Source organism: Eutrigla gurnardus, assembly GCF_963514095.1.
Source record: "Eutrigla gurnardus genome assembly, chromosome: 12".
Classification (NCBI taxonomy): Eukaryota; Metazoa; Chordata; class Actinopteri; order Perciformes; family Triglidae; genus Eutrigla; species Eutrigla gurnardus.
Window position 1 is genome coordinate 19,760,019 of NC_139926.1, and position 19,116 is coordinate 19,779,134.

At 38.5% G+C, this 19,116-nt stretch overlaps 1 protein-coding gene across 1 annotated transcript; it reads right to left on the reverse strand.

The window, feature by feature from the left end:
• Nucleotides 1–1,556: 1,556 nt before the first annotated feature.
• Nucleotides 1,557–9,860, reverse strand: lnpa (limb and neural patterns a). Its single transcript, XM_084023502.1, has 13 exons — nt 9,775–9,860; nt 8,627–8,730; nt 8,099–8,140; nt 6,277–6,464; nt 6,102–6,160; nt 5,969–6,009; nt 4,499–4,582; nt 4,351–4,402; nt 4,033–4,254; nt 2,872–2,977; nt 2,636–2,706; nt 2,166–2,321; nt 1,557–2,044 (listed from the first exon to the last, which is right to left on the reverse strand). The coding sequence occupies exons 2-13, from the start codon at nt 8,651–8,653 to the stop codon at nt 1,872–1,874; spliced, it is 1,221 nt and encodes a 406-aa protein (XP_083879628.1). The 5' UTR covers nt 8,654–8,730; nt 9,775–9,860; the 3' UTR covers nt 1,557–1,871.
• Between the last annotated feature and the right edge of the window lie 9,256 nt (nt 9,861–19,116).

Genomic DNA, 19,116 nt, shown 5'->3' on the forward strand with positions numbered 1-19,116 from the left:
TCAGTTAGGTGAAATTATAGTATAAACATCCTGATTGGAGAGTTGAATGGTCAGTACACAAGTGTTGTCCATAAAAAGGCAAAGAAATTTAACTAAAGCCATCTTTCTGTGATATTTTTCATGCATTTTAAGACAAAAATCTATATAAATAAGAAAAACTGAATGTCAGAAAAAAACATGCAGACAAATAAAACTACTATGAAGTAAAAACTGTCAAGAAATGATTCAGTGCTGTGGAATCAAAAATATTTCTCAAACCACATATTGCCAAGATCTTTTGTGAAATATTACTTATGATGCACATATGTGCAGCCTATGACTACTGGACAATGGTGTGAAAACAGCCAAACATCGTCGTATTGATGTCCCATTTTTCCCCCATGTTTGGCTCTTGTCAGAGGTCAACCTCAAACAGCACGCAGTGGAATCAGGCGTTACTGTCCATGTCACATTGATGCATTACAAGGCCCAGGAGGTCACGTCTCTGTAAACATACATTATCAAAACCCATAGAAGATGTGGGGTGTTGACCTCACCAATACTTTACGGTCTATCTTCAGGGAAAAAGGGTCATGTGATAGCGGAGAGCAACTTTGTAGCCGCAATGACTTTCTTGTTGCAAATGAAGAGGGTCAAGCAATCAAGACTGGCCGGGCTCCGTGTCAGCGGCGTTATCTTACGCTGTCTGAAATGATCAATGAGCTAAAATAAAATGATCACAAGCTAAAATTGGCCTGCTAATGAAAATGGACTGTTTAAACATGCTCCTTGGCAAGAAGCTGGCTGCAGAATAAATGGGGCAGCACATTAAAAACACATGACAATGGAGACGGCAGGAATAAACGTGAGCTAATGCCATCAAGGCTATTTACATGTGGGTTTGACCTTTCTAGTCATTTTTTCATGTTAATGCAGAATCACTTTCAAAATGCAGCAATAATTGATTGTTCCACAGCAACATCAGTCAAATAATTCTCCAGAATTGTTTTATACTGTAGACAAATATATTATTTTGTTAATAAAAAGGAGCAGGACCTTTATAAAGAAAATATATATGTATGTATCTGTATGTGTTGATCCTGAGTAACATGTACACAGATTGTCTTTAAGTTTATTTATACAGAACAGGAATTCCGATATACAGCAAACAGATAGTGTGTAAACAGTTCAAATACTTTGTCTATATGTAAATAGGTTTTATCGACAATACTCTGAAGCCGAGACTTAATATAAAAAAAAAAGGCACTTAAGGCCGGTGCACAGTACAGACATCTCTCCTCCGTTTCAGCAATAAATACATACTGTAAGTGCATTCCTATTATGGTACCATGGTTGTGTAAACATGTTGGCATCACCGTCAACGCTGCTATGAAAGGCACAGTTTTATAGAAAAATATTTATAAATAATTTCCCATTAATAAAATATTATTTTCCTGACAAAATATTTGTTGTTTCGTTTCCGCAGGTTACAATTAATCCAAATAGAATACTGTTAGAAATTCAGTCAAAAAACAAAACAAATAAAACATGGAAAATAAAGAAAACATGTAGCATAATCCATATTCCTCTGAATAAGATCAGAATGAGCAAGACATTTCATAAAAAGGAAAGGGAGGTTGTTTCGTGTTTGCTACCAAATGCTATCATTTTACAATTTAATATTCAATTCATTACTATTGCTAGAACTATAAAAAGCTATTCTCAAAAGAAAAAAGGATATATATTTTATCTACTGTAAACTGAACATCACATCAGCATCACTTACTGTGTTTTAATTCAGCTCACGGCATTTACTTGCAAGTTAACTGTTATACATTTGTTTTGTCTTCTGGAGAAATGTATGAGGACTTGAAATGACCACTCTCACGGTTTTATTCCACTTCCATGGCGGACACATCTTGCTCTCCATCAGATTTCTCAGTGGTCATATCTTGTGACTCCGGGGTGCTCTGGCCATCTGACGCGGAGCTGGGCTCTGCGGTTGTTGGTGTGACTGGCTCTTGGGTCTCCGTTTCATCGGGGACATCAGCAAGCTGGGATGGCTCTGATGGAGATAATTCAAAATATTAAAAAAATGGACACTATTGGTACCATTTGATTACATGCATGATCATTACACTTTATATGCCTTGTGTGGATAAATCCTGCTCGAGTGTCATCATCACCTAAAACAGATTGTGCATCATCTCCGTCAACAGCAGGCGAAGGTACGGGTGCCTCGGATGATTTCTTCAGTTCACCGGCGACCTCGGAGAGTCTGGGTGCCTGAGGCCTGCTCTTTCTCGCGGGGTTCAGGAAATAACAATACGCACAGCGGAAAGCTGAAAGAAAAATAAAAAGACACCATACACATAGTTTATGTCACTTCTCTAATACATTCTCACAGCAGACATAGATTAATATACATGAATATGAACCGATGACAGAAAATGCCTGAGATGCATAAACACTTCAGATTGATGTGCAGCACTGGTTTGCATATTCTATCTTGTTGCATTTTTGCTTACAGGGGTTGGTAGTGGCAGAGGCATTTAAGAGCCATATGATATACTACGCTGCCAAATGCTAGAGGGCAAATGAATGCGCAGTATTTGATGGAGACTGACAAAGAGTGTCGCGTTTCTCTAAGTCTTACCAACATATTCAAATTCTTCTTTTAATACCATGCCGTTATGGGACAGACACTGCTGACAGATGAGAGCGTATCTATGAGGAAAGAACAAAAATCCAGTTATGGAGACGAGCATTGTTATATTACGTAAGATAATTCAGCACTGTCTTTTTCTATGGATGGATAAGAACCTGCTTAATAATACATAATCTATACTTGCACAAAAATGTTTACACAACATACAAGCAGAGGTTTTGTACCTGTTCCGAGGGCCATCTCCAACAAGGTACTCAATGACACGGTCTATAGTGCTTCTTTCCCTCGGGACCACAGGTCTGGCCAGGGGCGGGCCTGGGGGGTGCATCCCTGTTAAAGCACAACATCAATGCCTGTAGTCTCGACTACAAACTGCATTAAACAGGAGCTGCTTACAGTAAAACCTAAGTCGAACACCGACGCTGTGATTCACAGTTTATAATGAATATTTTAAAAAAAACGACCCTTTTTTCTTAACGAATTAGCACTGGATCTCACTTGCAAGGCACGTCCAGAATCCCTGCTGTGCTGGGGAGTAGTAATTAATATAATCTAACATCAAGAGCAATCATAGGAAGATGACTGGTCATTTCTGTGAGACTTGGCAGAGTCTCAATATCCTGCTGGTTATTAATTTACCAACATATGGAAACTCTGTGGTGACTCTTTGTATCAAATTGCTTTTCACTTTCAATTTTCAGCAGAAGCAGGTGATAACATCAAGTCATGTAAACCATTTGCGAGGTGTTCCCAATGCCAAAGGCAATTTCACCAAGCATTAAAAGACATTTAGTGAGATTCCACCACCATTGCCCAGAGAACAAACGCAGGTCTGGCTAATTAATCATAGTTAATGTAATCCTGATTCGTGCATACCTCACAGTTGGCATTCCACATGGCAATTACCGCATGCAGCTTCCTCTAGGAACACATTTTCTTTACCGTTTGCACTTATTTGCATCTTCTATTGAGTGTTCATAGTCCATAAATTTATATTGAATATCCAGTAACTCTGCACTCCACAGATGTCTTCCACATACAGCAACTGTTCTATGGAAAGTTTTCCCATCGTGTTGGCTGGCTGGTTTTGTAAAGAACAAGCATCATATTCCCGAGGTATAATCTGACCATCAAAAGTTATCACCCATTTGTAATCTTAGTTCACAATTATACACTTGTTTGAGAAAGGTTGGACCTTACAGTGCGATATTTGAAAACTACATTCATGCAATTACCCATTACAACTACTGCACAACGTATACCACCCTTTCTGACAGCACACACCACAGAGCCTCGAGCAACTGGGGATACAGAGCCAGGGAAGAGTAAATCACACCTTAATCGACCACATTACGATGTGGTCCCCTCGTGTGCAGGTAACTCACCGACTCCAGGAACAGGTGTTCCAGGGGTCACAGGCCTCCTCATCAAGCTCTGCTGAGCAGCTATAGCAGACAGGCTCCTCTCTGGGGGTCCACCTGGAGCAGAGTGGGTAGCTCGTCCAGGATAGGTGGGCCCAGAGGCAAGAGGGGGGCGAGCAGCAGCTCCGCCTGCAGGATTCGCCACCATCGAGGGCGTCTTTGCGGTGACATTGCGCTGCCGGAGATCTAAACACAGAAAATATTGCAGTTTGCTTAACAACAGCAAAGAAAGAAAAAAAAGGCCAAAGCATAAGTAAGGAAAATAGTGATACTCATTGCTACCTTGTCCTGATTTTGGCGTCATCTGAGGTCCTACTGGAGTGGATTCAAGCTCCTTTATACGGAAAAAAGAAATTAATGCAAAAGTATTATTACAGAAAATAATTATACAAAGTTATTTATGTTACAAAGTGGAAACAAAATAACTCACAATTTTTCTTTTGGAATCCGGATCAAATCTCTCCAGAATCATTTTAGCATTTTTATACGTTTCCGTTTCCATCACTTCTTCAAGCTGGAAAAAGAGCAAGACAATAAAAAAAAGGTATTCTACAACTAATGCTTTCATCAATACATTGCACAAAGAAAGTATTACTATAATAGCTCTACTGCTGAGTAATTATTTGATGATCATCAGATGTTAGGTTGACCTACCATTCAATACAACATTAATGTGAGAAAGGGCACCAATAAGCTACTTCACTAAATTGTACATCTGCATTAAAGTACCAAACATTTTAAAATATTTACATATAATATGAAGAATAATTACATTCACTACTTCGATAATGGAGAATGCAAAAATCCATCAGCCCTAATTATTGAAAGTTATTAGACTTGACAGAGGATGACAAGCAATTTCTCAGATTTATTTCTTTCCAGGACTAAATGCTATTAATTAAAGTGACATTAGCAGAGTGGTTTACTGGGTTAAATCACTGTACCAATCAAAACGCTGTGTATACAGATCGTAGATTAGCAAGTAGCAAAATGCTGAGATGATCAATAACAGCAAGTCTTCAATTTACTGGAAACCACTAGACAACATTACGATGGGTTCTACAGAGATTATGAGTTTTATAATAAGTTTCTCTCATTTATCAGACAAGCAAGCTTCAGATGCATGACGATTGTTTTTTGGGAATCACTTTTTTATGAAAACATCTGAGCAGCTGTTATTCTTGACCAATTGTTTCAGGGCATTCTGCTAAATGAGGCATGTTTGCATATAATCTATTGTTTCTTCTACACGTGAACAGTAAGCCTTATAGGTAAGTTTTCATGAAATGCTTTTGGGCAGTATTGGGGACATTGAAAGGGGCCATCTGAGGTGGTTCAATGCCTCCTGGACGTTTCCCTTTAGAGGTTTTCTCAGGCACTTACATCAAACTGGTAAAAGGCCCTGGGGTAGACCAGGAATATACTGGAGATAATATACATCTTGTCTGGCCTGGGAATGCCTCGGGGTCCCTCAGGAAGAATAAAAGTGTTGCTGGAGAGAGGGACGCCCTCCTAAGCCTGCTGCCCCCACCACAGATAAGCAGAGGAGAATGGATGGAGGGATTCAGGCAGTTTGTTGCCGAGGTGTGATAACATTTGGGTCAAAATGGGAGAAACCTGTCAATTGTGGGATTTAAAAAAATGTCTATTCTGTTCTTGGCACTCAAATGAGATTAGAAGGTTAATTGCAAAAACAAGGAAAAAAGTTATATTAAGTACTTTTGTTATTTAGGAGCAAGCAAGTAAATCCAGGCAGTTATAACCTAAAGCATCACAGGTTTCAGTGTTAAAAGTGTTAAAAGTAGTAAAAAGCAAAGCAAAACTAAAGTTCAAAAGTCAAGTCATTTTAAATATCTCCATACATCTATATCAACACTGGATACATATAAAAATCACTTACTATTTTCCTTCTTTGGGCATTAAGATCTTCTAATTTTTCATCTGAAAAAACAAAAATAAATTTTACAAGAAAATGTAACAAAAATCTCCATGATGTATCAAGTTTCGTATAAATACCAAAAAACGGATCTTACTATTTTTTTCAGTTCTTCGTGAAAAAATAAATATAAGTACTTTTCGAAGTAACCAAACTCTATAAAAAAAAAAAAAAAATAAAAAAGAAGAGGGAAAAGAAAAAAAGGTTGATTGGTGACAATACATTGTAGTTAAAGTTCAGTAAAAATGTGATCGACTGTCATGCACACTTACAATAATGGAAATATTATGAAGGCAAGGGACAATATGAGGCGCCCCATCAACTGTTCAGGCAGGTACCAGAAATACACAACTACACATGTAATCAGATAGATTAGAGCCGAGTACAGAAGGAGACGCCCGACCCATATCTTCAACTGCCTCTGATACTTCTCAGTGTATTCTTCAAGAACATGTATATCCTGAAAAGACAAAATTAAAACGAGCATTATTTGAACATGCAGCATACGAGAGAAATATATGCAATTCCTTATCATTTTCCAATTAAATGGCTCATTCTTCTTTTTTTAGATAAGAAGGTTACATCACTGTGTTAAAGTGCTGGCTACCCCATCCATAAATAGCTGGCAGACAGAATGAGACCCGCTCTGGTCACTATGGCTCTCCTGTAACATGTGTGTCTGTCACTCCAGGCACTTAGTAAACAGATCTCCCATTGAACCTTGCAGCATAGAATGCATGCATTTGTGTATGTGTGATGCAGCCACATGTGAAACCATGTGATTTTTTTTAGAAGAAAACAAACTGGTCAAAAAAAAACGTCCCTTCACGGCAATGTCCACCTGACCTCGTCTGTATATATGTGTAGTGTCTCCTGCTCCAAGGACAGGTGCTGAAAATAGCCCAACACTAGCTTAACTGTAGAAGAGCACTAAAGCCCCATCAGTCAGCAAATGAGGAGCTGATGTGGCAATAGTTGACACCTCCGTTATGGCCAAAAGATGCAAGCTTGTATAACATCCTCTACAGCATCGTTTCTATATCAAAACAGGCTTAAGTGGTCACCAACCACCAATGAAATACATACACAATATCATCAAATGATCAGACACTTTGTATTCAAAACCCAGTAGATCAAACTTATTTGGCAGAGGAAGCAAAGACAAAAATATTGCAGTCTAATTTCAGCCGTTGTGAACCGATAAAGCACACGGACCGAGCAATGAGGGATTATTAACATCAGAGTTGCACTATTTATTGCCGTTGTTTTACCTCCAAATAAAGTGGAAAAGATAATCTGGCAAAACGTATAGCTGAAAATGGGCCAAAAAAGGCAACAATATTGTCATGTTCCCAGATCTCTGCAATTACAATGGCGGTTACAGAGTTAGCAAAACCAATACAACTGATGGCCAGAAGTACAAAAATGCAAAACAAAAGTTGCAATGAGCTGTAGTTCAACTTTAAGTAGTGTATACCCAAATAAGCAATTTACTTGCAACTATCCCTTCATATGTCCCGCTGACTGCAGTGCCACATGTGAATAGTTGAAATAATGATCAAGGCTGTGCAGAGCAGGTCTATTGAACATGTGTGACATGTATGTGTTTTATAAAACACCATTGGGCATAATTACACTGACAGATGCCTTTGGTCAGTTTTGCTGATAATTTGTGTTTCACTCATTTATTTGGCTGACAGTGGCGGCCTTCTGCAAGCTTGGACGCACCCAACCTCAAGGGATTCACTGTAAAAATGTTCTACTTCTGTTCAAATGCTAACAGGGCATGAGAGAATAAAGAAAGCATTGTTGAATTTCTCACGAGGTACTCTCTCCCCTTCAATAAGGACCATCATGGTAAAAAGTTGTACTGTATTATCACCACTAACTTTGTTAGTTAGTCTGCTTACCCACAGTGCATGTTAGGCAGTAAAACATTTATATGCTAAAAGCATGGATTTGTTGTTCTTTGGTAAACTTACAGCATGCCATCTCATGCCACATGTATATATGTATAAGGAAAACTTCAACATTTTGGATCAAATGTGTTTCAGATCAATCAAAACAGCACTTCTGGCAATCTGTCAAGCATACCTTATCGATTCCCTCCAAAATCTCCACAGTGGATGGTTTAGCCTGTAAGGGTGAACATTTTGAAACCCGAGTCAGAGAGAAGAAATTAAGACATTTTGCCACGACGGTACTTTCTGCAAGCAACTTCTTGAAAACATCTGGAAACTTCCTGTTTCGTCTTGCCATTGCTGCACATTTTGTATTTGCTTCATGTTTGTCTTCTGCATTATTAAGTGAGACTATGCATACAAACATAACAAGAAATGGAGATACCAGGAGGAGTATTAGCATAGATTTTTTTATTATTAGATTGTGATCATTTATGTGGATATATTTAATCATGCAACTACAAACTGTGCCTCAAAAAGTATCGTGTGATAGGATTATTTGTGGAATTAATTAATGTTCTTCATCAAATCTAAATTTACAAGGATTATACCATGTTCTGACGAAACAATAACATTGTAAACTGATGTGCCATAACATTATTTGTATTAAAAAGCAGCATGAAGCAAATGACATGAATCAGTAAAAGGTTTGAAAACAAACCCTCCACCGTGAGATGACGGCCCCCATGTTGATCAGGGATTGTAGGATATTCTTCTGTTCTCTGGGATCCTCCTCCGGTTCTCCCTCACAAATAACCTCTCCACCTGTTGACAACAGTAATTGGTTTCAACATCCACTCAGATGGCAACTCATAAATGAAGCTACAACTGATGCAGTGTTAATTCAACATACCTGCAATAAATGTTCCCTTCGCAGACACAATGTTTGTGAAGGGAACATTTATTGCAGGTATGTTGAATTAACGTATGATGCCAGTTTTTGATCACATAGAGAGGCATCTATTATAGTTCGAAGGGTGACGAATTGCAATTAATACATTTCCTTCTTAATATCATTTACAATACTGGCCTTAAACTATTGACCAAGTAGGGTGGACAAAATAGTTTAAACGTCTTTCAGTATAAAAAGGCAATGCAATGCAACAGCTGCACAAATGTCTCCAAAATAACCTCAGCGTTGCATAATATCAGACACAAACTTAACGTTTAATAGTACAGATTTGCTGCAGGGCTGCTGTATTAAAATGCACAACTTTTAGCTACGTGTACAAGTTTGAGTGCAACTGGTGGCGACACACAAACGGCAACATAACATTTGGTAAGACTGCTACGTACTTATGTGCACACGTTTTTATTGCAGTCACAATGTCGGGTGCGAAACTCATCAACTCAGACCCTGTTTAAAAACTCGAGAGACCCCGGATAACTAAGTTAAGATCGCGTTACGTTAACTTTACTCTTGCTAAATTAAGTTAGCAGACATAACAACGTCCCTCTGTTTTCGGAGGCAACCGACACGTCGTTGACCTACGGGGTTGCCAGGGGTTACTGTTACCGCAAATGGACGGGTTTTGTCGTGTCGCTATTTGTGACTTAACGTTTCCTAAATAACTTGTTACACACTTAAAGCAAGCCGGAGTAATCCGTTAGCATCGCAGCTAACCGTAGGTAGCTAACCGCTAGCCGATGATGCTAACACTCAAAGCAGCGTCGCAGTTCCTCGCGACAACTTAACAGCAACCGTTGCTAACTTTTATTAAAAGCACGCGATATCATATATAACGTGGCAGGAGAGTGAATAAGGCACGAACAAGAGTTTTGAACTAAAGTGTGTGTGGGGGTGTTTACCTTAACGGAGTTGTCCGGTTTAGACTGCCTGCGGTCGGGATACGGTGCTCCTGTCCTCTGACGGAGCGTGTGAGCCAAGATGGGGGAGTGTCCGCTTAGTAGCAGCATGGAACCTGAGCACTGCTGGCCCTCCACGGCAATGATACTTTTTTTTTTCTTTTACACAGCAGCCAGTTTGATGTCGTTGCAGGGTAAACACAGGTGTAATACATAACATTAATTATGGCCCTGTTCCATTTAGGTGAGACGGGGCTTTGTATTGTGCTCGCTGGCTTAATGGAATTGCTGTGACACTAAATGGAACGGGACCATACATACTTGTTTATCAACTACACTTGTGCTTACCTGACACGTGTCATCATTGCTGCTAAAGCCATGTTACATTACAGGAATATGAATATTGTGAACTTTAGCTGCGCTTTACGTGCAGGATGGCCATTGTCGCCGGCAAGGTTGTTGGTTCAATCCCAAAAGCTTCCACGGCCTCCCTGCGGAAGTGTCATTGCACAAGGGCACTGAACCCTAAATTACTCTTTCCAGAAATGTAGGTTGCTTTGGCGAAAACTGTCTCCAAAGTTAATGTCAGGTAAGCAGCAGTTGTCTTGCTTCTTGCAGATTTGTTTTTTAGTTTTGAAGCAGGAGACAGATAATGTCTTTCAGATAGAAGAGAATATGCATTAATTCCTGGATACTCATTGAAGAATAAAAACGAGGGGAAAAGGGGTCAGTGGCACTCTGTCAGGGAGACCACAAGATAATTTGTTATAAATAAAAATAATTTCAAGCATTGTGAACATAACTCCCACCCACGTTAGATTTGGGCCAATAAAACTAGTACCATTGTAAAGTTAAATGAAGGCTTTGTCATTATTTTCATTTGACTGTTCATTATCTGAAAGCTGGACCCAAATGCAATGTGGATTTAAAAAAACATGATTGCGGTCTTGGCACAGAAAGCAAGATTTAACTATTTGTTACATCTTACTAGACAGATCATATTATATTTACACTTGCATTGTATCTTTAGGTAGACCATGAACTTCTGTTCTAATACCAATATCTGGCCATTTCTGCCCGTTTTAACGCAAATTAACACATGAAACATGAACTTAAGTCATGCACTGTATTAGAGTTTAAAAGTATTGAATTACTACACGCTAACATGATTCAAATTGAAATGCGTTTCTGGTCATCACTGTGAAACAGGAGGTATTTAGGTTGAAAAGGTTTAGAATACAAATAGTTCCAATGACAGATAAGAGTACAACATCTGTTTTGCGATTAAGAGGAAGTCCTTGGAAAATGTTGTCCTCAGGTTTCACAGGTCCCACAAATTTTAAGAACCCCTGATTTAAAGAGCGTTAATGTTGTCACTACAACGGACAAAGCTGTCTTTTATAATAAATAATAAAAACAAGGCATTCGATTTATTAGGTTGGCACAAACATGCAATCACACTCTCCGTTGACGTCCTATATGCAACAAAGCTTTTGTAACATTGTAAAATTGCAGAAGGTAACATTTTCCATGCTGATGTTTAGAATAGCAAGTTTAACACATCACATTGCAAATACAACTTAAACAGTGGGATTCATTAGTGAGTATGTGAGCACAGCTCTAGCCTGAGGGTGCCCATAAAAGCTAGAGCAGATCACAAAAAGCCAATTATTTGGTGAAAACATAGGAGAAAAACAGACTAAACAATATAAACTGAAAAAACACGTTCCAATAATGTCAATGAGTACGGAATTATTTGGTTTAATGACAGTTACGCCATATGTTTGCTATTTTAAAAAATACGATAAAGTAAAAAAGAAAATAAGATACGTTTTAGACCTGGGGTGGACCCCCAAATAGTACTAAAACTAGTTTCGAAAACATTCCTCTGGATTACAGATCACATGATGCCCGCCAGCTTGTCTGAACTTTTAGCAAGTAAAGGGGACTTTCTTCCCTAATCTTATAAGAGTAATCTGAATCCTGCTGCGGGAGCTTGATATAAAGTCAAATCAATTACGCTTCATCCTCTGTGTGCCGTTTATCTGTACCAAATTTCATGGAAATCCATTATAAATGTGTTGAGATAAAAGTGGTGGACAGTCCAACACGACTTCCCTAGAGCCACACATAAAAAGCTTCGTCTGGGGCTGTGACGTTTTACAAAAATTAGTGTAAATTCAACCTTTGAGTGGAGCCCACATCGTTGTGGACTCCACTCAAAAGGTTGAATTTACTTGGCTGAACATCCAGTCAGACATCACACCGTCGCCGACTGTGTCCACACCACTAAAACACTGGCCAGTAGTCAACCACAGAGACTTCTTGACGGCCAAATGGCATTCGGAGGCCGACAGTCAGCCTCACGTTTTAGGGTCCCTTAGTCACTCTTCTGCTGAAGCCTCATCGATTCAACCGTCTTTCCCCCACATCTGTGAACAACAACAAGATTGTGCTTTGATTGGGAGAGATAATGTTTCTACAACAATTGTTAAAAATTGAACAATAGTGCATGGTGATGAGTTTGCAATGTTTTAAAGCAAGTAAAACAGCCTTTATTAAGTGTTAAACTAAACATGGAAGGGGTGTGCGAGGGGCAACAAAAGTTCCTACTCCACAATCAAAGCAGAGACAGACGCTCCAGTTTATTTAATCAGGTTCTCATCGAGATGAAGCTCTAACCTGCAAGACCTGATCTGAGAACAGGAAACCACCACAGCACAATAACCACACCTACAAAAAACCATGTACAAAAAAAATTAATGAAAACCTGTGTTCTGCAACACTGACACTAAAGTTAGACATAGCAAAGCAATATCGACCAGTTTTTTTTTTTTTTTTTTTTCTTGGTCAAGCTTTGTTAATTTACCAATTTCTTCGGTTACAGGTGGCATCTTTCATTAGCATATTTGGGTTACTTCCTGTTACACAATTCTTTCCCTCCAGAACCCCTTCAAAATGTCAAGAGCCAGGCTGTCTGGTCCATGATATAGCCACAGTGAAATCTGAGTTACAAAGTCCAGAAACATGTTAATTCAAATTCAGTGGGGAGTCCATCATCCATGATAAACCCAGTCTTGATTAGTATTAGATGGTATGCAAGGTACACTACCTTGGCAGAGCTATAGGATGTAGTTAAGTACATTGTTTTTGCCAACACAATGACATGACAAGTATAAATCCATCTTCGGAAATATTACCTGTTAAAAATAAATAGATATACACAATGCATGAAATGCAGTGAAGCACTGAAGGCAGGTGGAATGCAAAAGCAGTATAACTTGCAGGGCAGGAGTGACAGGCTGGCATGGATCTGATCCCATTTAAAACAATGGCTTGTGGCCTTCTTCAATCAAAAGGGAAATTCCAAAAAGACTCACATTAAAGTTGAAGACTAACCTGCAGCATTACACACTTGGGAGTGGGACTCTAAGCATCAGTGTTGCAGTTCTTCCATTTTGTGCTTCAACATAGAAGGAACACCAATTGCACCTCTTTGTAGCCATGTTAGCTAGTCCTATACAAAGCATGAACCATACGTTAGCAGTTAGGTAGCCACAAGAAGATACACAGGCTGTCTATAGTTTGCTTACAAGCTAAGGATTGCTAGTATTGTTGTATTTCAAAGAATTGTCTTACCTTAGTACTCACTTGTTAGCTCTCAGGTTCCCAGGCAAAAAGACTCTGCAGTGGCACTCATGTCTATTTATACTTCCTGGTTTTACCATTTGTGATCAGCAGGGGTTTCTGCATGTATCTAGTTTTGACCAAATAAGTTTTTCCTGAAACTAATGGTTGCATAGATGTTTATATCTGTAATTGGGTTGCCATCTGTGAACATGATTTTATAAATTAAAAATCTATTTGGCTAAATTGTCAGTTTATGTATACGCATCTAGTGAACATCCCTATCGATGGTTGGGTCCAATCTTAGGCAGGCATGCTAGCAGGGTATATAAAGGGTGATTGGCCAATTGCAAGGGTTTGCTCCTCTTCTGTTCTGTCGGTTTTACAATGCTAAGACGCTAAATCTCCACACAAGGAAAGAATTAATTCTTCCCCGAGACTCCTCGCTCATCTTCAACACCAATATGCTGGCACTCCGGCAAAATTCAGGTAAGTAATAGCAAGGTAGCAAGATAGCAAATGTAATTTTAGATGGCCAGGTCAAAATGGAGTAGAAGGAAGGTGCAAACAAAATGGCTGCCAAGAATCTTGAATTTAGAAGCAGGTGACCTACTTGGTTGGACTGAAGATTGGGGATTTGCAAGAAGGGGCATGATATGGAGCTTTGTCAGAAAAGCACACTGTGTCGAGCTGGATATGTAAAAAGTTTGGAAAAGTTTTTTAAAAAATCGACTTTAGGGGAGGGAATGGGTATCTACCCAGTTGCATGTTTTCCACCAAACCAGAAAGCTCCAACGAAAGGTGTAGTGGAAGGAGTTTCATGCAGAGTAGAAGAGTTTAAAGGGTTGACAATGAATAGGTTTGACGAGGATTTAATGAAAAGTTTTAGACAGTCTGACGTAGTTCACTTTGATTTGCAGTCTCACTTTGATAAGCATAGCTACTGTTAGCTTGCTGTTCTTACATTGCTGCCTACACCGCCATTCCTTTTTTAAAGCACTTATTATGTGTCTTCCCTGTCAGGAATCCATGTAGTCATCTGGTTTCCTTGCTGAGGACAAGAAAGGGCTCAGGATTTACGTGGACTATATCGCTCGGTGGCTTGCTGAAGTGTGGATATCAGGAAAGGATGCTGTGCTGACGTGGAACCAAATGCACCCACATCTGAAATGGCAGCACGAGGTGAGTGCCCAAAAAGAAACGACAGAATCGCCGTTCAGGTAAGTTCTTTAAACTACGCCTTTTAAGATGGGGGGGGGGAGGTTGGCGCTGTCCAAAGTCTCCTGCTCCATCGCTGAGAAATGTGGCCGCCGTTGCCAAAATGGGAAATTCCTATGCTTCTTCATGGAACTAACATGGAAAAATAGGTACAAGTTGTGTGCTGAGTGCTATGCAAGTGATGCTTTGTGTTGTTGAGAGGTTGGATATAAGTAGACCGATGATTTTGGAGGTAGTGTGTTAAACGGTGAAATGTGTCCTTGTTGAGGATGGATATGTTGAGGAACGACTGAGTTATGGTTTTGTGGAGCAGCAGTAGAAGTACAGCAAACGGTTTGCTTTACTGATGACGGCGTCTTTGCTTGTGAACATGAGTGGTGCGGTGGTCAAAGTGGAATTTATTGTTGAGTATGATTACAAGGTAATTCAAACTCTACTTGCAGGATGTCTGTGGCCACATGGTAACGATGTGTATAACCACAATGTCCCTGGTTTGGCACCAATGTTGGAGTGTAAATTGCAAAAATGCATTTCGTTATTCATATATTTTGGTACAAACCAAGTTAGACTTCATAAGAAGGGAAGAGAAGTTTGTCTGTGGCAGTTTCAGGCCATTGAGAGAAAGTTGCAAATGTATGAGTTCTTTTGGGCATTCTTTTGTTCTGTTTGGCATTTATCAGGTATTTAAATTAGATATTTAATCCCATGTGGTTATTTCATACAGAATTGTTTTCTCTGTAGAGCTTCTACAAAGTATCACGTCACAATATAAAATGATATACTGTGATGTAAGACTTTATCAATATTGCCCATCCTTGCCTCAGTCAAATATCTATCTATATGTATCTATATATCTATACATCCTTATAGATATAGATATATAGATACATATAGATATCTCTATCTCTCTATATCGATTGATATGGAGAGATAGAGATATATAGCTATATACGAGTGCATATTATTTTAGCAAACTCAATACGGATCAATGATTTGCAATGTTGGAACCTGAATGTTGAAGTCGTGGAAACGGTTAAGCCGATACAATTCATCTTGTTGTTGTTTTAAGGAATTACATCGCAATTTAAATCTATTGTAAAATACGATTTTATCATTGTTGCCCATCCCTGCCTCACTTGAATATCTGTATACATCCATATAGATATATAGATACATAAAGATATCTCTCTATATATATTTTGATATAGATATAGAGATATGTAGATATGAGTACATATTATTTTAGGAAACTTGGATCAATCATCAATGTTGGAACCTGAACTGTCAAATATGTGCAAACGGTGAAGCTGATACAGTTCTTGTTGTTTTTAAGGAATTAAATCGCAATATAAAACTATATACCGTGATGTAATATTTTATCAATATTGCCCATCCTCTCCTCAGTCAAATATTTAAATGTATTTAATATTTAAATTGTAATTGTTGTTGTTGTTGTTTTAAGGAATTACATTGCAATATAAAACCATATACTGTGATTTTATCAATATTGCCCATCCTCACCTCAAATAGCTATATGTATATTTATCTATATGTGTACAATATAACATAGATATCTCTATATCTATTGATATAGAGAGATATAGATATATATGAGTACATGTTACTTTAGGAAACTCAGTGCAGCTCATTTGCAATGTTGGAACCTGAAAGTTGAATATGTGGAAACGGTGAAGTTGATACAATTCTTCTTGTTGTTTTGAGTGTTTAATGCAAACATAATGTTAATGGCCTCATTTAATGTCCAAAATCCTTCTGCTCTCACCTCGTAACACTTTTCTTATGTTTCTTTATAATACGTTTTATTTTATTGCTTTCTGCTTTGTATTTCTCGTGCTTTTGGGGACAGATCGGGTACATTTGAAAAGTCAAGATCAAGTCAAAACATAAGAAATAATCCCTTCATGCAGAACGAGATGTCATTGTGAAGCCCTCTCTCCATTTTGACTCTATCAGTTTAATAAATCCAACACTGAAGGGCTCACTGGGGAGAAGCATTCTCAAAGCATGTTGTGGGGGGAGAATGTAATAAGTAACCCTTGTTTGAGTCCATCAACCTCCTATACATGTGATTTAAACATACTTCACACGCTGCAGATACGTCGGGATCCTTTCTTACCTTTAGTCTTATTGCTATTGAGAAATAATCTTTCTGGTCTTCTGCATAACCTTTGAATAATTCAAGGCTTCACTTCTACATATTTTGTCAAACTGAAATCTGAAATGAGGCACCTATTGTGACCCAGACTTATTTTAGGAATTACACCAGAGACTGGTCCAAAACATGTTGACAGTAATGGAAATTATTCACACCGTCTCAAATAAAAGGATACTGAAAAGAAGTGACTTTTTATCCAGATCAATTAAAAATAGTCCTGAAATCACTTTATGTTGAGACCAGCAGGCATTACCAATAATGGAAAATTTGACCAGTAAAACAATTTTAGTATATATTTTTTAAATAAATGAAACATGCATCATATTTTAAGGCAGTTTATGTTGCACACTTCGCACATCAACTGCCTTAAAATCTTGATGATTTTATATATTTTAATTTATTTCAAATGTACAGGTTGTTTTGCACACATTCAGTTGAACTTGTCATCCCACCTGAACCTCATTCTTCACAAAAATGTAACATTATAATTCAGAGGTACATTTAAGATATTTTAAATTTCTCAAACATAAATAACAGATAAGATGGAACAAAGTGTTTGTATCTGTTCTGAGGCTGTGCTTCAAGAACAAGACTCTAAATGTATCGCACCACCTTAACCACATCCAGAGCTAAGGACCCCATACAAGAATTGGTCTTTAAACCAATAAAGCCAATTTCCAAAGATAATTGAGAACACGTTTCAATACATATGCATGAAAAAAGGATTTTCCGTGCGACCGACTTGCATGCTCATGTAATTGATTGAGGGGATGACCCGTTATATTAAATGTTATTTGAGAACCATCAAAACGCGCAAAATTGCAAATTGCCCAGCTTGTATCTGAATTAATACCTCATTCATCATCATTATGAGTTGATAAGTTAATTTAACCATTTCATTCTGTCCTAATGAGCTATAGTTGAATTAATGTCATGTAATATATGAAAGTAACATTTGAACAGAGGCAATGATTTGAGACAAACGGAGCAGAGACGACTTCAGAGGCATAATGGTGGCATAAATTTGCATCAGGCTGCAGCTCATGTTTCGTGTGTTGCTTTACGTTTTGGGGGGAAAATATGCCGAATACACCCCCAACCTTTAAGGGGATTTTAGGTGTGAAGTGTTGGTATGTTGTTGTTTTTTTTGGCAGTGGTTGAACAGATTTGATTGATTCCAGTGTTTTTGATGTAACAGCTGGTCTGTCAGTTGCAAATACTGCAAATATGGGGACAATATGTTTTAAGAACTGTGCTGTTTTCAGTGTAATATCACAATTGTGGAAGCAAGTTCCCGCCTTTAAGCATTGATGGGTGGTTTTCAGAGTTAGAATGATGTTGTTTAGGCAGTGACGACCCCACCGAGCTGCCAGTCCTTCATCTGGCGTTGAGTGACTGCATCTGACCATTAGGGGTCTTTTCTGTCTTCTAGTTCCACCTTAAATGCGTTTTGGCCCCGCTTGCTCCCTGTAGTTTAGGGTTTTCTTTTCTTTTTTTTTCTCCTTTTTTTTGTCCTCCCGCAGCAGCTGTCACCCCGCATTACTCGCAGTCAGCTAAATGAAACATTATTCTAAACATATGCATCGTAATCAGTCCGGTCACACTTACAAGAACACGCGTTAATAAGGCAATCAATCACTCTGGAACAAGCAAGTTGTTCTGTAACAGCTCATAAACAGTGTGTAATGAAGAATTGGAGGTTAGCATGACACGGCGCTGATCAGATAATCAATGTCAAAGATGCGATGAATGTCAGTAAATGTGGTTTTCATGTCGTTTCTATAAAATCCCCAATTTACAACAAGCAGTTCAATTACCCTGAAAATACAGTCAATTAAATAGGGGTGATTGGACAGTAGGGGCAGGATCATCGATCTTTGCATTTCTATCTCGCTGCTGGACATTTAATTTGGGTTTTCTATTAGCACCGAAATAAAGAAAATATAAAATGTATTAAACAACCCAAAGATTTATTTTCTTGTCAAAAACCATTCAGCGAAGGTGACAGACAGTCTTCTGCATTATGATGAATTCTTTTTTTCCTCTCCCCAGCCTTGTGCATTGGATACACAACTAATCGTGTTATCGTGGGCAGTGTTTTTCTGGCCTCTGTCTTTTCCCTTTTACACCTCCATCTATCTCAATGCTTTTGTTGTACGGGTTGCAACCCTCGCTTTAGTAAAGAGCAAGGAAACATGGTGATACATCACGCCCATATTTGCTGCCCTAATCCTATTTCTTTTAATGGGGACGTTCAAAAAAAGGCAACTTATCTTAAAGTCCCTCGGGGCCATTCTGGGTGTAGGCTATATTTTAACCAAGCG

Coding starts and splice junctions, on each gene's coding strand:
- lnpa (XM_084023502.1), bottom strand. CDS start 8,653: ATGGGGGCCGTCATCTCACGGTGGAGG. Junction 2,978..4,032: donor AACACCTGTTCCTGGAGTCG/GTGAGTTACCTG, acceptor GTGCTTTAACAG/GGATGCACCCCCCAGGCCCG. Junction 2,045..2,165: donor TGATGCACAATCTGTTTTAG/GTGATGATGACA, acceptor TATCTCCATCAG/AGCCATCCCAGCTTGCTGAT.